Here is a 25,052-nt window from a genome sequence, read left to right as displayed (position 1 = left end):
GGTAAGCAAACTAGATAGAAGACAAATCATCGCAAAACAGCGAACACAAACATTTGCGAGATTTATAGTGTATTTAAGTGCATTAGCTCTCTTGGTTCAGATTCCATAATTTTAATACTTCTGTTTTTTATTGATCAACAAGACCATCGATATTATATAACGAAATGCCAAGGGAACAAGTAGTAGCACATCCATATCAGAAAATGTAGGAATTCTCAAACACCCTTAGCCAACCGTGGTCGACCATCCAAGATGATTTAATTGTACAAGACAAAACAATTCATGAATTGGGGTGGGAGGTACTGTCTCATCATACTGGTCCTCGAATGTCCATTTAATCCGATCGTTACGTCATTTTCTTGGTGGGAGAAGAGTTTGTCCAAAATTCCAGCACAATAGATGGCAAAATGTTGTACATAATGAAGGTAATTACATTATCGATTAAAAAATAAAAACTTTCCGGTCCATCTTTTTTACTTAGAAGATCGAGAACGACTAGCTCGAAGCACCGTCATATTAAAAGAAGCTAGATAATAAATGCATTGAAAAGAACTATTGAAAGTAGTATGGTCCATCTGCTCTTGACCAAATATTTGATTGACTTTAAGCAATCAAATACAATCATTAATGCGGAATATTACTTCGACTTACTAAGGCAGTTGCATCAAAAAATTATAGAAAGAAAGCGCGACAAAATCAACCGTGGTATGTGCTTGCTTCTTGACACTGCTCCAGTCCACACTGCTTCGCTTTCCAAGGCTGCTGTACACGTGGCTTCACAGAGATCGAACAACGTATTTTTTATGATTAAACGTTATTGAATTTTTTGTATGTTGTATTTATACTATATTATATTCATATTATATTTGAATATTAATTTCATAAATATCAAATTTGTGTCAACTGAAGCGAGCGAGGAGCTCCTAAATTTAATGAAAATTAATTCAATACTAACAAATCGTATTCCTTCAGATTATTCAAAGTCCTAAAGGCTAAGATAGCAGATTATGGAGATCTTTTATCAGGGACTAAGACTACAAATATTGCATTATACTTCAAAAGTAGCATAAAGCGGAATGAAAAAACAAGCCTTACTTACTTTGATGACACCTTATCATAAAAACGGGAAACAAATATATGAATGGACAATTATTCTTTGGTAGGTGACGCACGAAATGTAATATTAGTATCTTATTGCTGACAAAAGATTGGGAAAATATATTTAACAAGTTTTTCCAACTATATTTTCCATTTGTGAAATATTTCAGTACATTGCTGTAGATTCATTTTTTTGAAATATCCTTGAAATATCAATCAATCAATCCATATCAAGAGCATCGCCAGAGGGGACAGGGGGAGCAGTTGCCACCCCTAGAGATCAAATGTAGCTAACTGCAAAACGATCAAAGTCCTAAGGCCGTTCGATCAATTGACTTCCTTACCTATTGATAAATTCCGCATCGCATGACAAATTAATGTTTAATGTATATTGTAGAAAGTATTGAAATATTCAGAAAAACATTTCAGTTTTTGATATCCGTTTTTAAAATTGCCTTCATTTTCATCACAACTATATCAGATTTGCAAAAACGCAAGGCAACGCATGCTACCGTTCAGTGGATATTCAAAATGAATTTATTGGTATTTGTGGAAGCGTTATTAATGCTGATATTATGAAAAAAGTGGAAGAAGCAACATCATATAGTGCTAGCAGACGAAACAGCTGATATTTCTGGCACTGAACAACTATCGATTGGAATGCGATATTTTGATGAAGAAACACAGGAAGTCCAAGAAATGTTTGTTGGATTCTTCGAGCTAAAATATTTGGATGCGAAATCGATTGCACATAGCATAGATGAGTTTTTGACAAAAGGAGATCTGAATATAAATAAATGCATTGGTTTTGGTTTTGATAGTTTTTTAATTTTTAATGATGTCAGAAAAAGACGGACGGGTACAACAAGCGATCTTACGCAGAAAGTACTATAAACTTTTTTCGGGAATCAGTTTTGAGGAGGAAGTTGATACCTAATATTTCCAGACTTTGCGAGACAAAATGGAGTGAGAAACATAATATTATCAGAGTAATTCTGAAAGCCTTACAAACATTATTTCAGAAAGAAAATAGTTCAACTCGGAAAAGTGCCTTCCAACTGCATGCGGCCACTTCCAGAATTTCTTTCATTATTGGGATTATGTTGGTAGCCAAATATTCGGCTTTGATGGAGCCCGTTGTCAACGTACTCCAATCTGTAGCTTTGAACGTGGTCAAAGCCTCGGAACACGATAAAAGGATTTTAATTTTAAATAAAAACCACAGTAAAAATCTGGAAAAAGTGACAGACAAAATTATAAAGGAAGGTGCTCTTGTTGCAGAGAAAGTCGGACTGAAGGAGGACATTACATCAATGCTGCGTATTACGGGGAAACAACGTCATAAAATCAATCATTCAGCAGAAAGCCCTTCAGAATACTGGAAAAGGTCTTTAGTAATACCATATTTGGATTCAATTATCAACTCCCTTGAAGTACGTTTTGCTTTCTAAGATACAGATGCAAAAGATGACAACTGAAAATCTGAAACAAACTCGTGAATCTATTGCCCAGTTTTATGATTTACCAAACATAAAGAATGAAATCGAACTCTGGCAGTAATTGTGACACGATAGGCTTAATCTAACAAATCTAAAAGTTCTTGATATCCTAAAAGAAAGAAATTCCTTCTTTCCCGAAACTGAAAAATTTTGATCGCTTTATCATGCACGACCTATACAGTAGAGCGATCCTTTAGCAGCCTTAGAATACTAAAAACATGGCTAAGAAGCATCATGGCAGAGGATCGCCTTAATGGTCTGGCCAATAAAAACCTAAATAATTTTAATGATAAAGTGGTTGAAACCTCTGCAAAAATACCCTTAGGTAATGTTTTAATTAAATATTTTTGTTAAAATAAATAATTATTACTGTGTTTTAATTAGTTATTGTGCTGTCGAGAGCTTGTGAAGTTTTATACACTGATATTGATATTGTAACTGTTCTTATTACAATCGTCATCGAAGCAGAGACTTCCAAAGTGTAACGCTTCATGCTCTCGACTGTACCAGGCGTTCATATTTTTCATCCTCCATAATATTGCCCCATTGCCCCCCTCCTTAGTCATAAGCTGACGACGGCCTTGCTTGGTATCGGTCATAAAGAGACTTATTTCTTACGGTATTATTCATCAATGTTTATATTGAGTATGGAGCAAAAATTTCAAAGTGACACAATCCCTCAATTTTCTAATATGTAAGCTGGATACAGCCCTACATAATTGGTTCTGAAAATGTTATTTGGTTATAGAAATATATTGAAAATTGTTCAAATATCGAATGTATATGTATTCATAATGAGAATACTCTTATATGCTGTTATGCTACATAAATTTGTTTTAATTCAGAATACTGGAATTTAATTATCAAGAGACTTTACTATTAAACCGATGATCTAAACATCATATTTTGCTTGTTCCATTAATGATTAATGATTTTTTAGTCCTTTCATTACTTAGATATTTAGCATTTATAACATTCAGTCATTTTATTTGAACTCTTGACATGATGAATTTCCAAAAATTTGAAAAATTTTATAATTGAAAGATATTTCATGGAATAAAATTGAAAAATACGAATATTAATCGAATTCTCAATGTTATATACTCAGTTATTTCTCGTATTTCCAAGAAATGAATCGAAATTGGAAAACATTGCAATATGCTTGTATTTCTTGATGATTAATTGAATAATATTCTTATTTGAGAGTTGCAAGTCCTAATTTCTTTATTGTCTGCTATTTCATTTAAATACAAATAAAATCAGCCAAGCCTCTGCAATACCGAATGCATTAGAACGAGTTTTTAGTTTCAGCTTGACAATAAGACTTATTATGTATGCAGTAATGCAATCACATAGCATCACACTGAATTCTGCTGAATTCAATTTATTTCGACGTTATTATACACCTTTCGAGTGCTTATTATGATAACTCGGTTTTTAATAATGGTTTCCATTATTTCATGGAGGATTATATAAAGTGACTTTGAATAAAATATTCATGATTAGTATAACCCACGTCGAGTTCAATTTTCAACCCAACAATAATACTAAAATTCACCTTGGTTATAAAGAGATAGGAAAAGAAAATGGCGATGCCGTTTAAAAGTGAAGTAAGCGATAAAAGCTATGATTGAATAAATCCCCAGAATAGCACTACGAGGATATAGCATTTTCCTAATACCCTACAAGGATTGTCAGATTAAGGAAACGCAAAATGATTTTCTCAATCGTATGTTAACAACAAATATCACGCTAATATATCACTCAAAAAAGTAGCACTGAATCTGATAATGGTTTTGTTTTTTTTCTAATGTAGCGGTGAATATAAATTTTACAAACAAAATGTAGCAAATATAGTTAAGTATAGTTATAGTAAGCTTAATTAGAGCTAAGAGCTTTGAAGCTAAGTAACATATCCCAACATAGCACCTATCCAAAGATTTTAAAACATAGTACTATGTATTGCGGATACTCCATACCATATTCACAATGCAAATTTGTACAGAGACTTTAATATAATTACAGTTAAAGCAAAGATCGGAAGACATACCCAGGATCATGAAAATAACCTTCATAATCATGTTCAAATCGAGATGCTACTAAATCAAGACGAATGGTGTAGGAGTAATGGGGAAGTGTTAAGATCAAAGCACAGCGATAAGTTAAGACTACGAAGATGTATTGATATCTAGTTAGCCTAGACCAGTTCTATGCATAAACAAAAAATATTGCGTTACCATAGCGATTAACTTATTAGAAGTAAAGTTTGACGTCAAAAAAGTAAGCCTGAGTTACGCAATAAATTAAAAGAAAAAAGATGTCGTATGCGACTGTGAAAAATTGGACTGGAAGCTTCAAAAGAGGCAAATTTTCCTTTGAAGATGATGACCGATCGGGAAGGCCAGTTTCTGTGTCAGTTCCCGAAAATATCGATGCAGTTCATGACATGATTTTATCAGACCGTCGAATTGGACTAAAACGGTTATCTGAAGAACTGAATATTTCATATGAACGCGTTCATCATATAGTTCACGTCAATTTGGACATGAGGACAATTCCTGCAAAATGGATCCCCAAATGTTCGAATGTTAACCAAAAGCTTGCAAGGGTAGAAGCATCGCGTTCGATTTGTGCTCGATTTGAAAACGATGGAGACTTTTTAAACCGAATTGTTACTATGGATGAGACTTGAGTACATTTCTACGATCCAGAAACAAAGCAACAATCAATGGAATGGTGACACTCTGGTTCTCCCAGGCCTAAGAAATTTCGTGTCCAAAAATCTGCTGGAAAAGTTCTTGCTTCTTGCTTTTTGGGATTGCCATGGAGTAATCATGATTGATTTTTTGGATAAGGGTAGAAGAATAGCTGGAGATTACTATTCGACATAACCGACCACTTTACGGGAAAAATTAGAGAGAAAAGGCGCGGAAAGCTATCCAAAGGTGTTTTGTTTTTGCAGGACCACGCCTCTGTGCACAAATCTCATGTTGCCATGTAAAAAAATTCGTGATTTAGGGTTTGAATTACTAGAACACCCCCCTTATTCACCAGATTGGGCTCCGTCCGACTATCAACTCTTTCCTCAACTGAAAAAAAGTTTAAAAGGCCGTCAATTTTCTACCAACAAGGAGGTAATAAAAGTTGTGGAGGTCTGGTTTGCAGAGCAAGAAGAAACATTTTTTTGAAAGGTCTAGAGACGTTGCAGGTTCTCTGTAATAAATATATCCAATTAAGAGGAGAATATGCTGAGTACTAAAATATTTTGACATTGAAATTTTGTTTGGTTCTATAGTAGACTAGGAATTTTTCAATATATCCTCGTAAATAGTATAAAATTAGTAGCACCAATTGACTTAATTTTGAAAATCGTAGACATTACCTATAACTCGTTGTTCGATCTCGGCCAGGTGTAATATCACTTTCTTTATAAAAATTAACAGCTAACCAGAAAAAATGATTCATCAGGGATGAAGTTTTCAACAATAAATATAGATTTTCTTACATCTAATTTTATAACAACATATTTATATTAAAAATTATAGTTTTACACTAATAATGCGGTAAATTTTATGTGTACTCCAATCCACAGTTGATTTTTATTATAAATAGTAGATTTCTCATACGTGGCTTCTGGTTTATTCTATTGCTACCTTTTCAGATCTATGGTGATCCTAAATCTAGAGCAAGTTCTATTAACTTGGGGACTCAATTCTCTAAACGAGATTTGAATGTTTGTTAAACTGTCACGCTAAAATAAAATGGGCGCTAATTGAAATAATCTACATATGGACCAAATTATAGATGTTTATTGATACTACAATGCCCTGTTAACACACTCATAATAGTTTTGATCATTTTCCTATATTTACCTTAGTTAGTTGTTTGGCCATTTCAATGTTCTTATGATCCTCATGGATTGCCATGTAGGCTACTGTGACTCAACTATGGCTACCCGGCGTATTCACAATATACAGACAATTCCATACTTGCTTGGATTTGATCTTTATGGTATCAAATCCTTTAGTGTATGTGAAGATACCAATTGAATGATATGTTCTTTCCTTTTTTTTGAGTTTTTCCATAAAATTAGTCAATTCGTTGTCATCACTCCTGCTCCTACGCCAATGTGTATTAAGGTTGGCTTCGTCTGTATATATCTCTCTTTTCCTTTCTCGAGCCTGGTGTAATTATTTGAATGTGTTGTTATGTTCTTGTGATTGTTACAATGCCCAATTACATTGTACGCTTCTAAATTTGAGCTCTTTTAGTACAAAAATGTGTAGAGGCTGTAGATTCAGCAAGACTTCCACTGCAACTAAGGGAGTAGTTCTTATGGCTCTCGTGACACACAAGCGAGCTAACCCTTGTGTGATACTCAATATAGTCTCCATTTGTTGTGACCCTCTCTGCCCCATTATTGACCAATAGGTTAATATTGGCCTAACACGACTATAAGAATCACTAAGACAAAGCTATACATTGAACTGGGATGTTCTCTCACAAGCTGCACATTCTCCAGATTTCGTTCCATTCGATTAGCGTTTGTTTCCTTCCTCAGAAAATGAAGAATTACTTAAAACTGACCGAAAATTTTGTACTAAAATTACAAGCATTTCACGATAAGGGGATTAAGATTCTACCAGATTGTTGTGCACAAGTAGTTGAATACAGTGGCGACTATATCGTTAATATAATAGTTTTTTTTATTTAAATGAATCAGTTGGAACAATATTAATTAATTATTAATATTAATTAATAATAATAAATAATAATACTAGACTGACATATAAATTAGTTATTTATCTAGATAGTTATTACGCACACAAAAAATATGCCGGCAACAAAAAAAAGTTGTCCAAAATATTTACAAAGTTGACGATGTCGATGGTGCTCCATTCAATGACTTGTTTTTATATTTTATGTACAATTTGAAGGGATAAAGTGACTATGCCAGGGAAAATGCGTTGCTTACATCGATTTTTTACATATACATCCATATCATTTCCTTTAGAAAAAACCAATTCGTACTGAAAGCGAACTATTCCAGATCTCACACAATAAAAAAAAATCAACTCGTTTTACATTGTTGTAATTTGTTATTAGTCCATGTATTTAGTCCACTTCAGTACGCACTAGCTTTGTCAATGGACAATAGAAAAAAGAGACAGAAAAAAACAAGCAAAAAAGAATTATTCACAGTGAGTGATACGAAATGCCAATTTAACAATTATATGTCAAGCACGAAGCTCTTAACTACCCTAAATATCCAATTTTCATAACTCATAACGCTGTGTTATATTAACAGTAATACTTTTCAATAACTCTTAGATGACACACACACATTTTGTTAAATAATGACCTTTTTACTGTGGCGATCTAGATAGGTTATAAATTTATTGATGATATTCTAATTCATTTATATCAAAAGAAACATTAAGTACTTAATAAAATTAAAATATGACAAATTAAATGCAAAAGAATGTTTCAGAAAGTTGGTTTAGTATTTTTGTGCTGATTGTACTAATATCTGTATAAATAACTCTAATTGATCATTTTTAATGGGATTGTTTAACTTCCTTTGTTGTCAAGTTGGCAAGAGTTTAGAACCACATGTGATATTTAACTTGCCTGGAGTAATTTATTTTGTTAGTGAATCTCAACACTCACGAAAGACTTGATTTTTAGAAAAAACTATTATACAATCTCGCAAATCAAAAAATATCGAATAACCAACCAACCATCTCTGATGTGACTCTGGCAGACTTCTCCCTGTTTCCGTGGCGATGATTAAAGTAGATTTCTCATGTGTGTGTTGGAAATTTTTGGAAAAATTATACAAATTTGTAAACTAGTACTTTTTTTTGATGTTCAAATCTCCCTTTCTGTAGACGAGGGAAGTAATGAGAGTGACAAAACTGCAGGCGATCTGGTGTGCTAGACCGTTTTATTCATATCTTTGTCTTCGACTAATACATTTTTTCTAACAGGGCAATCTGTGAAGTTGTGTATTACAAAAATTGGGCATCGGAATTTAGAGTAAAGTTCTGCAATCAAGTTTTTTGAAATCATTTTTGAATTGCAAAGAAGAGTTTGAGGACCTTCATCTTTCAAAAAAAACGTGTGGGGCTCTTCTGAAAACAGACCGTGAGTTAACTATAAAGAAGATAAGTTAATAGTTAAATTTAAACAATTTCACTGTATATAGAATTTTGACAGACGATTCGTGCCGAAAACCCTCGCAACTGAACCGATGAACTTCGTATAATATCAGCTACCGCAAGAAATAGATCTGCTCACAGTTTGCAATTAATTAAAATTTTGAAAATTGATTGACAGGCTTGTGACTAATGAGATGTTGTAGCATTTATATCGTTAGTGATAATGTGCGGGTCAATTGTCGTTGATTAATATATCAAGAAACAATTGATTTACAGTGATAAGTTTGAGTAATTGTTACATAATTACTGGATCCTGAAACAGATAACTGAAACCATAATATAGTTATGGAATTGTGATAGCCTACTTTTGAGGCTAAGATTTATTGGGAGGTGTGGTAATATGTTCAAAATAAATTAAAACGACTTTAATTATAGTCGGTAACACTCAATATTATAATATTGTAAATAAAACAAAATATATCTGGTAAATTTCGATGATTTTATTCTTATGGAAAGTGTTAGATAGAGGTAAGAGTTTTCGACAATATTTTTCCAATTTAGCATTGTAAACAAAGAGAAATCCAGGTTCATGAAAATGACGCATTTCAAAACGCATCAAACATAGAGAAATCTTAGCGTAGAATTACGTGAAAAATAATTGAATTCGATCAAATTAATAGTTATTTCTACCTTCAAACACTTATCATAGACAATTGGGATGAGGAAGGAAACATAGAAGCACGTTTAACTCGAGAAGGCAAACAGCAGGAAAAATAAACAAAATACTGATTTACAAGAACACATTCTTGAAAACTTAGTCCATCCATATGACACAGTCATCAGACCGACAGTAGTTTATGCAAGTGAAACGTGGATACCAAATACAACCGAGGAAAAGAAATTAGATATATGGGAGTGGAAATTCGGAGAGAAAATTAGGCAAATATAGAGAAGGACAAATCAGGAAATGAAAAATCTGTATGATGAACAATATATTAGCAAAATTATAAGATCCCGAAGATCAGTATGATTGGAACATGTAGAATGAATACCGGAATCAAGAACGGCACAGAAAATGATTGATTCGAATTTGGCAGGAACACAAAAAAAGGAAATACCCAAAAGGAGAGAGAAGTTCGAGACTGGAAAGTAAAAACCAGAAATACAGGGTGAGTCGGGAGGAGCCCACCAAACTCTAGGAGTGCATACACGTGAAAATAATGTAGAAAAACTCAAATTTTCTAAATCAGCGTTTTTTCAATAAATGTTCAAAAATATCGCCATTGACTTCTAAATATTTTCTACTTCGTCTACGAAGAGCGTTTGTTGCTCTCTCAATTCATTAATTTCTTTCTTCTTTAATATGGGCTGCAGTACACTTTTGTTTTGTAGACTTCATTTCTTATCCAGCCCCATAATCAAAAATCTAGTGGAGTGAGGTCTGGAGATCTTGCAGGCTAATTAATGGGACCTCCACGACCAATCCAATGCCCTGGAAAACGTTCGTCTAAATGTTGCTTGACCTGACGAGGAAGATGTGCAGGAGCTCCATCGTGCTGATAGTACATCTGCATTCTAATATTTACAGGAACATCCTCTAGTAGGCCTTGTAATTAATTTTGTAAAAAATTTAGGTAGTTGTCTCCTGTGAGACGATTCTCCAAAATGAAAGGGCCAATTAAATAACTGTCAACCATACCACACCACACGTTTACAGAAAACCGATGTTGAAAATTACTTTCGACTGTTGCGTGGGGATTTTCGTCTGACCATATATGATAGTTACGAGTATTATTAATGCCATCACGGGTAAATGTAGCTTCATCCGTAAAGAGTATACTCGATATAACACGATTATTATTATTTATCCACCGACAAAACTCCATACGGTTATCGTAATCCTCTGGTTGTAGGTGCTGTAATCTCGGTACGTGATTAGGATATAAACCTTGTTCGTGGAGTGTGTTTATCACCCTTTTTTTTAGAATTCCCAATTCTTCTACTACATAGATGCAGAATATTTTTTACTTCTACCAAACCATGTTGAGTAGCGCGTTCAGATCACATCTTAGCACTGGGAAGCTTACCAGTCTCGCACAATTTGTTAAAAATTATAATAAACATGTTTTTATCAGGATATCTTTGGGGTGGAAAACGTTGACAATATTCTTCAGCAGCAGCTGTAGCATTTCCATTACAGAAACCATAAACAAACACCATATTTGTATATTCTAAATTTGAATAATTATCTGATATTTTGCAACACTAACAATCACACAAATTCGAAATTAAACGTTTAGCTACTGTACACTGACAGTTCATCAAAACGTCAGAATTATCAAATGCCTTTGAGCCTGAACATGGAATCTTTGATAATGTTGAAATTCAGATATAAGTTGAACATTTTTAATTACTCCATAACTTGAAAACAAATGAAAATAGGATAAGAACATATAATTTTTTTTGTATTATTTTCACTTGTATAATACACTCCTAGAGTTTGGTGCGCTCCTCCCGACTCACCCTTAAAAAAGTATATATATGAAGTAATGTATGTAATCGAATATTCTTCATAAACTATTTTGATAAATCGAGAGATTCTTGGGTCATTGCCAAACACATTTATTCAGTTATCAATTTTCATCAGATAAATAAAAATTCGAAAACTACTTTAATAAGTTTTTAGTAATTATTAAAGGCATGGGTACAAATTTTCTATGCGCGTTGTTAAAATTTGCAAATAATATATTTTGGAACGAAACAGACTTCCACTTAAAGCACGTTTAACAAAATAACACAAAAACACAGAAATATTCATAAGAAGATCAATCTCAGCTAATAGAATGTTCCCTTGAGGATACGATTTTTCATATAAATACATTAATGTGTGAAGTTGTGTCTGTAAAAGTATATGTGACTACAGAAGGTTTGATTACTACCTTATCTATATATTTTTCTGTCTATATTTTAACAAATATGTTCAGTATTCAATTGATTCAAATGATTATTTTTGCTATTTTCTCTTCTAGTGATCTCACTTAACATTTAGAAGATTAATACTTTATCAATGTTTGTGTGTAAGTAATTTACCTGAAGCATTTTTTTTCAAATTTTACCGCAGCAAGGCGTCTACTTTTCACTGTAATATGTGTTAATTTTGGATAATAAAGTAATGAGCAAACTCCCATCCATCTTAAATTGTCGAATATTTAATTCATATAGACACGAAACATCTATTCCAGGAATAATCTCATCTTGTAAATTACAAAAATCGTATGCAGTAAGTCCTTTTAAGGAATGGCATATTATTGATTGAAAAGCAAAATAAAATTTGCCGTCTTTATTTCTCAATTGCTACCCTGAGATGAGTAATATGAAAGATATTTAGTTTTGTACAAGTCCGGTCCAGTATTGAAATTTGTTTTCATAATTATGTATAAAGGTAAAATGTTGTAAAGCAATTTGTATTACATTATACGAAACGTTTCTTCAAAATGATGTTACAAGTGCTGCTTTATGCTTTCAATGTATGTACATAAAAGCTAAAACTATTTATGCTTTTGAGAAAGCTCCTTTTGAATCATAGCTTGAAAGCACTTAATGATATTAGGACAGAGCTGGCTTTATATTTTGCAAACAATAAAACTAGTTTCTCAACTCAATTTTTTTATTAAAAGCTTTAGCTGTTGAATGATCTACATCAAAACTATAAAAATAAATAGGACAAGGGAAATTTTGAAATATTTAAGGATAGTTTAATTTTCAATTTAAAATCACTTCTTGTTACATTTTCTGTTCTCTTGGGAGGACTAAATTCTTTTTTTGCTAAAAATTTTGTATTTTGTACAACTGCTGAGTTTGTAATTAAAATCTATGAAAACAACCTACCCTAAGATTCAAGAACATTAAGCATGAAAATTCTCTTATAAATTAACACAATTTCATTCTAATGTAGTGAATAATTAGTTTGACATACATCAAAATATGATATTGGAGAGAAATAATGGAACCAAATAATGGTAGTTGTAAAAAACTTCGCCGACAGATGGTTCATTACTTTATATAATTAGCAGAAATTAAAAAAAAAAGTAATTATTTATTAACGGTAGCAATATCTATGGAAATAGGATTTGAAAATATCTTTTACATAAGTTACCAAAAAGAATGATTTTCTTTCATATTTAAAAAGACGTTTTGTCTATTCTAAGCTATTCTGTTGAATCAAAGTTCATACATTTTTTAATGCTTGAAAGGTGTTTGTAGCGAATCGAAAGAAAATTTATCAGATAACAATGAAAATCGATAAAAATATGAAATAAAAGCGATTGGATTCTTTGAATTTTTGCTATCTCGTTTAAAGTTGCTTTTATCTTTATTTAGTTCGAATTGAATATTGCCATTGCAATATCAATTAATTATATCTAATGATGTAAAATGAACTACTATTTGATTCAATTGATCAATTTGAAAAAATCACATCCCGGATTTAAAGGCTAACTTATTATCTTCGAACAGTAGTGAAGCTGAAAATAAAAAAAACTCATACATTTGAGAGGAATACTTTTAACCAAAAACAGATAAGAAACTTACATTACGTATGAAATAACAAAATAACTAAAAACTTCCCTTTGTTGACTTGGAATGTTGTTTTGAATCATACGCTGTTTTCAATCATAATCCAAACATATTTTACATATTTCTAGCGAGAGTTTCAGGTCGTTAAAACGACGGAATTGCAGAAAAATAAATAAACACAAGGTTATCTTTGATCGGTTAATAATTCTGGATAGTATATTGGAAAATATGTCAAGAGACAGTAAAATAACTAACGATAAGTAACTAATTTCATGATATGAGCTATTTAATTCAAGTTACTGACATGTTGAAATGTGGATAAGTATCATTTGTATTTGTATACTCGTATGTATATGAAAAGCAATCATGATTGTATCTTTTAAAAGATATAAAAATCTGTCTAATCTTAAACTCTATATGATGCCGAAATAATACAACACTCTGTTGGTCACGCACATTGCTGTATGTTTCTAGGTTCCATCGAAATTATTAGAGTAATACCCTTGAAATTTTAACTCTGTATCGTTGGTCCATGACCTTCCAAACCCCAGACGTTTGAACCAGCGTCAGTATTCGAGTAAATGTATTTTTTCTGTCTTTTCTCATATTCAGTGATTGTTATATCATGTGTTATATAAAAATATGTCAATAAAAGAAGATGGAATGTAGCCTAACTTTTTACGTAATAATATACAATTAGTTGATTCGATTATTTATTTTTTGAATGTAGCGTGAGTGGAACTGAATTTTGTTTACATAAGATCTGAATTAAGGTATTATTTAATATGATTGATTTTGTTATATAGCTACCAATTTGAAGTTCATATTTTGTATACAAAACCGTTTTATTTAACGAAACATAATTGTCCAGTTAATTGAAAAGTCTGAGATGTATGCGACTTAAGGTCAAGGGAAATATTAGTTGAGATGGACTGTGGAAATATAGTATAGTTGATAAGAAGAGAAGAAGTCTAAATCATGCAAAATAAAACATGCAAAACTAAAAAAACACAGAAAAACATAAGCAAAAGTGATCTACTGAGCATATAATCACCGGGGCTGCAGCGAGAGCGAGCGCCACAATCTCTGCATGCTCGCGCTGGTGCTGGTGCCCTCATTGCAACATCACCAATCATTCACCATCAGACTCAGTTGACTGTTGGCTCTGTGCAAGTGAATGTAATGGCAATGGCCGAGTAATAACACAGTAATTGCAACACAGTTGATATACATTTACACCCATCATCCAATACTCGACATGACTGATAGACCGCGCACTCACCATTTTGTAATCATCAATTTTGCTGATAGAACGTAGAAAGAAGTTGATGTTTACTATGGTCGGCCCGTCCGTCCGTCCTACTGCGTGTGAAAAAAAGGTTAAAAATTTTAGATAAGAAATAAATTAAGTTTAGATGCAATTTTTAGAGAGATATACATTTAAGCGGTGCGGGCCACGGCCACGCCAATCACATCTCTTATTGGCCATCTCGCATGCAGCACGCGGCGCGTCGCCCGCCACCCTGAATACACGAAAAGCATCACACGCAGGCAACGGCTCCGGAAAGGAATACAAAAAGTATATAACTTACAGAGTGATCACTTCAAATGGTACCTACATTGGAATATCGGATACGATAAGAGATGCGTTTTTAGGTTAAATAAGAAAATGGTCATTTTCTGTGAATATACTCCGAACAATTAGGTCGCTACTACAATTTTTTCAAATAATTAATCCTGGATTTCCATAATATCAGTTATAAAAATAAATTTAGATCAGTTGGAATTTTGATTAAGTGAAAATAAGTTCTACGATGTGATGGTCTTCTAGTTTTTAGAAACAAATAATTTATTGAGTCGGAAAAAAGTTTAATTGATGACTGATGTTAAGTTAAGATTGATTTCTTTAAAAAAAATTACCTTTACATTGGTAACAAGATACTGACTTGAGATTCAAAATGTGGGAATTGAAATGTAACTTTGTACTGGATCAACTTACCTGACATTTATAAATAATATTTATGGATGATATTGAAGAAAGCAAACGATGAAAAACATCTACTTTAAAATCCAGGTAAATACCGCATCTCTTATGTTTCGTTTTATGTTGGTACCACAAAAAATACTAAAATGTGTTTTCAAGAAAACAAATGAATTTAAAGTCTAATTCAATGACAACAGAATTTAGGAAAAGATCTATATTGTGCTGACATTATTTTTGAATAAAAACGATATTTTGACAGCAAAAAACATAATTTCCAATTGATTGGCAATGAAAATTAATTTTTAATTCCGTTTAAAGATACTTGTCACATAATAAGGCGAAACGTCATGCTACAAAACCTAAAGACCATGCATTAATAGTACAAAAAAGAAGAATGATATTGATTGTTATCAAGTTCACACAGTTCAAATATAATCAATAAAATCTATTTTCGTTGTATTTTGAAATTATTTTTTTGTAATATTTTGATTGATTGACGCAAAAATTTTCTTATTTAATCTATTATAAGTTTCTTACGGTTTCCAATATAATAATGTAGGTACAACTTTAATTGATCAACTGTATTGGCATTATTTTTACATCTCGTATCACATCTCTGAATAGAAACTATGCTACCATCCAAGACTACATAAACAGAGATGTTCCATTCCCTGATCCATACCACTTACCATTGTCACGTCATCTATCTTTGAGATACTTCTCACAAATATGTTGACCTTGACAATTGCCGGACCATCTGGCGGTTGAGACAAAAAAAACAAAAACGGCTTAATTAGTGAACATCATCACCGGAGCTATCGATCTATGCTAATCGATCGATGCAATGGCAATGAGGCACCTGCACCCGCACTTGCGCGTCGGCACCTGCTGTGCCCTAGAACCCTAGGCCTTAGCCTACTCGTAAAACTGCATTCAGCAATCAAACCCTAACCTACAAGCTAGACGGGGTCAGCGATTGGGTGATTTTTTTTATCGATTACAACAGTTCTTTCGTTATTAAATCGTTACATAGTCTATATTCTATATTATATTAATTGGATTGCTGTTCTTATTTGATTATATTTTTTAAAAAGGTAATAAGAGAGGGTTGATGGAATTTTAAACAACATAGAAAATATAGTGTTTAAAAGTCAAATGATATAAATTCATTATTTAGGTTACTGTGCACATATTCATGAAAAATATTAAAAAGCACGTTGAATTTAAATGATAAATTGACATTTTTCAATACCCTCCAAAGATTTTAAATGGTTACGGAGATCAAACTCCAACACAACATAAATTAACTCGCCTATTTCATGAAAAATTTCCTAGATCATCTCAAGAAATAGTTAATTATATATATATATATATATATATATATATATATATATATATATATATATATATATATATATATATATATATACATATATATATATTTAATAGTTCAAGGTGAACTCAAATACAGAGCAGACAAACATACACTCCATTCAATGTTAGAAGATAGATAGAGGTTTAAGGAAGATGATTTTGTTAGAACTTTGTGAGCAGATGATGTACATTTTGGATTACAATATTATCCAATTAGAAGACATTGTGTTTTCTCATAATGAAAATCTTCAAGATTGTCACCACTGGTCAACGAAAAATCCTCACTGGATGAGAGAAAAGCACACGCAATACTCTCGAAAACTCAATGTTTGGGCAGGGATTTTGGTAAATGATATCATTGTGGTCATTTGAATGACGATAACTATTTAGAACAACTTCAAAATGATTCCAAATTCCAATGTTGTATCATTTATATCATGATCAAGGAAACTTTCAGATTTCTTTGTATGTGGGGGAAGCATTCCCTTCATTATACAATATTATATGTTGTTTTATGGGTGAAGGGCATTGTGTACAAAACTATACCAATTAATTTGAATGACTGAAAAAAAAACAAATAACGAACGATTAACGCGAACATGCCCGATATGTTAAATGAAGTTTCCGGTGATCATCTACTTGATTGACATCCATAGTTCTTTTTAATGATTCACATTTTATCACATGTTGCAGTTTTTATTGTACGAGGGTTGCTACTTACGTTTTGAAATATGGCAACACTGATGTGAATATGTCAAATCTGACAGTGCCATCATATAGTTTGATATTTTTAATGGTGAACGTACTCAGAACGTGTTATCATACGAGTACTATTCGAGTTGTTTACAGATTCTTGAAACATTCATCTTGATGAAAAATGGAATTAAATCGCGTGCGATGATTTTCTACGACTTTCGACATGGATTAAACCAACATCAGTGTGTCGCTCAACTCGCTCCGACTTTTGGTGATGGAGCACCATCTCGAGCCACCGTGTTAAGGTTTCACAAATTCAATCGTGGTCGCACTTTGGTACACGATGAATTTTGTTTAAAATCAGTTGTTGCCTCAGAAAACACCATGCTGTACGTAAACTGCTATTTCAAGATTGCCATATGACATACCGTGAGAGTGAGCATACTTGGGCATCAATTCCACTCCCATATATTCAATATTGCATGAAAATTTGGCTGTCAAAAAGATTTGTTCGTGTTGAATACCAAATAATTGGGCAATGACCGCAATGGCCCAAAAAATCTCGTGTCGATCGGTGCAAAGAAATGCTATAAAAATTCAGAACGTTAACATTTTTGGATAGAGAATTCGATGGAGATTGATCACAGAATTTCAATTTACAATTTAAATTTTAGATGTTTCGGGATTTTTCATAAATATGTAAAGTGACCGAAATAATGAATTTATTTCATTTGGTTTTCCACTTGCATTACTCAGCTTAAGAGGATTAGACGCTTAGTTCACACAATAAACTTGCGCATTGTGTGTCAAGTATTCAATAACCTTCTGGATGTTGGAGGAGGTGTTTTTTGACGATGGTTTCGCTCAGGGTCTTAGCTACAACGCTGGTTTCTGACATAATATCTGGAATGATTTTCTCATGTGCGCTGTACCACATCTGTTTCAATTGCGAGATCAGCGTACTTAGACAGTTTTGCGAGGTGTTTGTTCGGTATGGCTACGTCGACGAGGACTGAATTGACTCCGCTATCAATCGCTACGATGTCAAGTCTTTTATACGTCACCTGTCTATCGGTGATCATTTTCAAGCACCTTTTGAGGCTGGTACTTTTAGTATTGGGTATAAATATTGAGAAGACTTAACTTGTTGGCCAGTTTCTGGTGTTGCAAACTTTTTTATGTCTCTGATGTTTACTTATAATGTTATTATTAATATTATTAAAATAAATTATATTTTCAATGGTGTTTGGATAATACAAATATGATTGTTGAAGAATAGTTTCTCGAGAAATGTTTAATTTGTAACTGTTGGATTCATAATTGTTTTAAAACATTTAGGGGGATTACACTTTGAAAGAAAATTGCAAATAGAATGAAGGCTGTTCATACGTGAAGTAGATAAAGACAATGATGGCAGTTAGTCAGTAGTATGGCTGAAATATTACTAAACAGCTCCGTATTATATAGGAGCGATCTTATGCAAAACTCAATATACAGTAGACAGAGAAACTTTATCAGTTTTTCAATCTGTAGTTCTTTATTGAAGTGAATCATCGACATTTTTTAGTCTCCTTCATTAGTCAAACATGATAACCCAGTAGATATTCTTCAATTCTACTATATATTATTATATATTATATTTTTTCAATTTATTTGTACTTAAATGTGATGGATACACTTCAATGTTGTCCTACTTCATATAATCTCGATTTTTATCTTGCGTATCCTTTTTATTGAAGTATCCAATCCTCAATATCCTGTAAATTATGTACTTTATTATATCAATATTATAATATTATCAATATTTAAAAAAATAGAGTTGTTTGCAATTTTTCATATAGTTGAGGTTAGCTTTTTCGATAATACATTTAGTCAAAATTCACCTGTTTTTGAATACTAGAGATTATACAAATTGATAATGTGAAAACGTATCACCCTCTTTATTTTGCTCAATATTTGCTTTAATTAATAATATGGGCATATTAACCAGCAAATTTGTCACTACTGGAGTGATGAAAAAGCGACTTTATGCGGCACATAATATCCAAAGAAATTGAAGTTTAGATTGGGAAAAATCTGATATCCAAGAAGAGACAAACCTCTTAATAAAAACTAATTTGGAAAATCAAATTGATGCGACATGATTTCGAAAAAAATCTTAATTCATCGAGATTGTGCCAAGAAACATATGAGGCAAACTAAAAGATCTCTTAATGATCGAATTAAAGAGCATCTAGTTCATTTGAAATGTGGACAGACGCGCGCTGTCATTCATAGCCAAGGAATACAAATGAATAATTTAAAATTGTTGGAAAATGTATCCAACAATAAATTTATTGATATTGAGATGAAAGGATTGTGTGAAACAAAGTGACTATTTATCACAGTTCACTCTATAGTTTATTAGTTAGAGCATTAATCTGAACTGAATAAGGTTTCCCACTGGAAGTATCTCAAGCAGAATTCAAGTTCATTGGCGAGAAAATTTAGTATATATACGAGGATGGTCCCAGAAGAACCTGGCGGTAGTTGCTTGAAAAATATCACTGTATTAGAAAGTAAACAATTTATAAAGTATGTGTTTCAAGTTTGAAGACGCCACCTTGTTCAGTATTTGTTTGGCAGCCATTCAATAATAAACGTTTTCAGTGAATTTGTAAACATGGAAAAAATTAGTTATCATTATGTGATACAATACTTTTATTTGAAAGGCCTTAACCCAAAGAATATAAGAGCTGAACTGGAGTCTACTCTGGTTGGGCTGCTCCTTCGTTATAAACAGTAAAATATTGGGTAGCAAAGTTTAAACGAGGCCGTACAACGTGCGAAGATCAGCATCGCAAAGGTCGATCATGTGAGGTGACGACTCCAGAAATGTTAAAAAAATCCACAAAGCGTTAATGGATGTTCATCGACTGAAAGTGCAGACATAGTAGGCATTTCCAAAAGAGCGGTATATCGCATATTAACTGAAAATTTGAACATAAGAAAACTATGCGCAAGATGGGTACCGCGTGTGCTCACAATGGAACAAAAACAGTACCGTAAAGATGTTTCCATCGAGGGCTTAGAAATGTTTTACAAAAATAAAACCGAATTTTTGTGCCGTTTCAGAACTATGGATGAAACGTGGGTCCATCACTTCACACCCGTAACAAAAAAAACAATCAAAATAATGGACTGAAAAGGGAGAATCGACTCCAAAGAAGGCACAGACAAGGTCATTTATCAAAGGAAAAACTATCTACGGTGAGTATTATACGAACTTCGAGCAACGTTTGAGCGAAGAAATCAAGCAAAAACGGCCACATTTGGCTAAGAAGAAAGTGTTTTTTCATCAAAACAATTCACCAGCTCACATATTATTGCAATAGCCAGAATTAATGAATTAAAGTTGCTACATCATGCACCTCGTTTCGCCGAATTTAGCATTTTCGGACTATTTTCTGTTTCCAGATTGGAAAAAATGTCTCGGTGATCTAAGATTTTCCAACAATGAAGAGGTGATGTCGGGCTATTTTGAGGAGCTTGACGATTTTTATTATAAAATGGGTATCGAACTTATTGAACAACATCTCTGGGAAAAGTGTATGGACCTAAAAGGAGATAACATTGAAAAATAAATGATGTTAGTAAATTTCAGTTTACTTTCGGTCTCTGAAGACGATAAGTTTGATATTCCAGTTCTATTCTAGAAGTTTATACATAATAGCGCCGTATTTAGGACCACTCCTAATTAACTTAGTTACTACATACCCCACAGTAGTAACGAGTTTTTGGTCTATTTTCATTCCTTGAAATGGTTACCATAGATTTTAATCTATTTGAATTTGAATGATTGACATATATTTTGCATTCTATATCCCAATTCCGGTAGAGTTGTGATATAGTTCGACATACTCGTATTTATTGATTATGCTCTTTAATATAAGGGAAAGTAAACAAAGTATCTCTAAGTTTATTCTACAGTTAAAGGAAATTTAGTCAAGTAGATTGCGTCTATGTAAAATGAATCTTTGGGACGGCCTATTTATTTTTACGTGTCGAAGTTAAAGTACTTTTTAAAAAGTATTTCAGAAAAAATATATAGTTGGAAATGAAGTACACGTGGATGACAAACAATAAAAGACTTCTCCACATTTTCCATGAAAACTCATGCCTTTGTTTAAGAAGTCCCTTTTTAACTCATGATTGATAGCTGCTGTTTATATTGTACAAAACCCTCTCAGTATTTTCCTTCCTTTCACTTTCATCTTCATTTTATCTCAAGTCTCCCGCTATTTTTACGGTATTATCTTATACTACTACATTGTTGATGAAATCTTTTAAAACTTTCACCAGTTTAATAGCTTGGTTTATTAGTCCATTTATATATTTCAATTTCTTCTATTTACACCGCAATCATTCATTTCATGGAATTTTGTTAAAATAAAATCTTTTGGAAGCGTTAAATCTACATGAAACAATTCAAAATAAAAGCAAACAAATCGAGGAAATTCTATTTTTTTTTTAATGAGAAGAAAAACGGCAAACAAAGAAAATGTTTCGAGAATGATAAATTATATTTACGTTATATTTGTACAGTATTTTATTGGTAAGTTTGTTTTTTCGCGTGAAAAAATATCATAATGAACAATGAAGTTGAATGTTACGAAGTAATGGCCCGAATATCAAACAAAGCCATGTTTTGATTCAATATAAAAATATAAAACCATTAGTGAAGCTTTTGATTTAAATTGTAATGGAAGAAAAATTGTTTCATTCCTAAAATTGCTCCACTAGGCTGCTCCTGATATACATTATTCTTATTTATAACAATGAACCAGCTCAAATTATAAAAATTCAATATATCTTTCATTCGGCATCATTTATCATTGTTAACGGAAAATATGTATTGTATATATATATATATATATATATATATATATATATATATATATATATATATATATATATATATATATATACTGAACTTTCAACATGAAAATTTAGTTTTCCTACAAAGGTATTTCCTCAATTTTGCCCCGTCATTTTGTTTATTCTTTCCAGCGGCGTACGAAATCATAATATGGTGATTATCTTTCATTGATCTAAGAATTATTATCATCAGAGTAAATATACTGTTTACAGCTTACTCCCGTTTCCTCCATTCTTGTCTTATTTTCTTTTGTTCAGTCATCACATCTAATGATTTAGATCGAATCTTTTACTTCTCCTCATTTTCGTTATATTTCTCAACACACATGGAAATCGTCCCATTAAGTAGAAAATACTGGAATAACTAGTCATCCATATAGAAAATTAACTGATGAATTACTGTCGAACCAGTTCTGATAATAATCTTTGCTGTAAAATCAAAGATTTATTGATACAAAAGGTATTCTCTCTGAAATGCAGTAGATCTGAGTCTTAAACAAAGATTCCATGCATTTAGAGCTACTCCCCCAAAGCCACAAATAGAAGCTTAGTGGCAATAGGTTTTCGCTATTGGTATTAACCGAGCTCAAAACAACGACGGTGATACCACCATGCCTGTCAGGCTTGAGGGTCGAATGTTGAGTGGACGCACATAAGTCAATTTGTAATTTACTACTCAAGCCTTTGCATTAAATCTCAGTCTTACTGTCGGATGATTTTCGATAAATTGGGTATGAGAAGAGAAATTTAATTTGAGTTACTGGTGATTACAATGTTTCATGTATCGATTATGAAGTATTGAGAAACCTTTTAGCTTTTGTGAATCATAGAAGTATTGAATTGAAGCACTTGCACCTATAAGTAGACATTACTACTGTGTAAATCATCCTCATATTTTTGTTTTAGATGTAGTGGATGTAAAACTTTCTTTGACTTTATGAAATGTCTATTTGGGTACTAATTTGGGTGATTGGGATTTAACGCGAATTTAAACAAAACTTTTTCATTTCTCTCTCTACATGTAGTACGAGGGCTGCTACTTAAGTTTTGAGATATGGCAACACTGGTGTGGATATATCAAATTTTATATTGCCTATTTTAGTTGTATATAGATACTTGAAACATTAATCAATAAAAAAATGAACAATATCGTGCAATAATTTTTTATGAGTTCGGCGTGAATTAAACCAACAGTAGTGTGCTAATCAACTCTTGAGCAACCGTGTTTCACAGGTTTTCATCAGTGAGATTGAAAGATACTTGGACATCAGTTCCACTCGTGTACATTGAATATTGTATGGACATTTGGCTTTCGAAAAGATTTGTTCGCGTTGTACACGACGTAATTTGATAATTGCCAAAAGAGCTCGATTGGTGCAAAGAAATGCTGAAAAAATTCAAACACGGTGCTTGAAAAGATGTCTAGACGATCGTGACCGCTGACGAATCATGGATCTATGCATATGAATACGAAACTAAACAACAATCGACTGCGTGGGTCTTTCAAGACGATCGAGATGCAATATTTGTAAGCGCACGAAGCTCTTCAAAGCAAATGGTTGCATTGTTTTTTCGGAATAACTGGACGTGTTTATTCTAAATGTTCTATATTCTATTGGAGTAACGTAGTAAATTCTGAATGGTACATCAGCATTTGTTTGTCAGGAGTGTTCGAAAAAATCAGGGAAATCAATGGAAGAAGACGAATCATTCTCCACAACGACAATACGAGCTTTCACAAATCACTCCAAACAAAAAAGTTTTTAAATAGTCATAACTTTGAATTGATGGGTCATCTGCCGTACATGTTTGACACCCAATGATTTCTTCTTAGTGTTCGAAAAAATCTGGGAAACTAATCGCAATAGACGAAACATTCTCCACCACGACAATGCAAGCCTCACACATCAGTTTGAACAAAAACCGTATTGAACAGTCATCATATCGAATTGATGGGTCATCTGCCTTGTTTGGCACCCAATTATTTCTTCTTATTCCCGCAGATCAAGAATAAATTGCGAGGTCAACGTTTTTCTACACTTGAAGTAGCGGTTGACGCGTTCAAATCACATGTTTTGGTGGTACCACAATCGGAATGCAAAAAGTGCTTCGACAATTGGTTCAAAAAGTATATTGATCTTAATGGAGATTAATTTGAAAAACAATAAATCCACATCCAATTATAAATATTTGTTTTTATTAGTCTATCTCAAAACTTAAGTAGTAACCCTCGTAGATTAAAGAAATTGAAATTTTCTGATCTACTTAATAAATATTTAATTCTCAATTAGAAGGAATTTCAAAGGATTTATCAAATAGCTACTTTTCTGTAAGAAATGTTATAATTAAACAGGATGTACACAGAATGGGAAAATTTCGTTTTGATATAATTAATTAATTAGACTAATGAGCTCTTGATGTGTATTCGAAATTTGTGAATCTAACAAATAATAGGCTTATTATGTAGGAAAAATAAAGTTCAGAAAGTGTTTCATTTAAATTTATTCACTCAGCTCAATGTATTGATTGCTTTTCATGAAATTTGTCACTTATTTACCAATATATTATATATTATAATTAAATTGTAAATAAAAGGGAAAACATTTTTCTCAATCCTAATACTTTTATTTTCTTTCCATATTTTTTAGGTTTAATCCAAACTACTCTGAGAGGACTGAAAATTATAACTTAAATGGAGACAATATATTATTATAAAATGTTTCCTAATTTGCATGATATATTATTATT

At 32.4% G+C, this 25,052-nt stretch overlaps 1 protein-coding gene across 4 annotated transcripts in view; it reads right to left on the bottom strand.

The window, feature by feature from the left end:
* Window positions 1-25,052, bottom strand: part of LOC130892453 (glutamate-gated chloride channel) — a 74,453-nt gene that overhangs the window by 28,152 nt on the left and 21,249 nt on the right. For 2 of the 4 annotated variants that reach the window (XM_057797885.1, XM_057797907.1), the window contains one exon: window positions 14,616-14,695. The exons of 1 other annotated variant lie outside the window; for it this stretch is intronic. In XM_057797885.1, coding sequence (XP_057653868.1) covers window positions 14,616-14,695 — 80 coding nt within the window. Of the gene's footprint in view, window positions 1-14,615; window positions 14,696-16,006; window positions 16,075-25,052 lie in introns of all 4 variants that reach the window. One more of the 4 variants, XM_057797900.1, reaches the window with a different exon arrangement.

This window comes from Diorhabda carinulata, chromosome 1 (genome assembly GCF_026250575.1).
Source record: "Diorhabda carinulata isolate Delta chromosome 1, icDioCari1.1, whole genome shotgun sequence".
In the NCBI taxonomy this organism is placed as follows: domain Eukaryota; kingdom Metazoa; phylum Arthropoda; class Insecta; order Coleoptera; family Chrysomelidae; genus Diorhabda; species Diorhabda carinulata.
The sequence above is the reverse complement of the archived record's forward strand: the minus strand, read 5'-3'. Positions and strand labels throughout refer to the sequence as shown.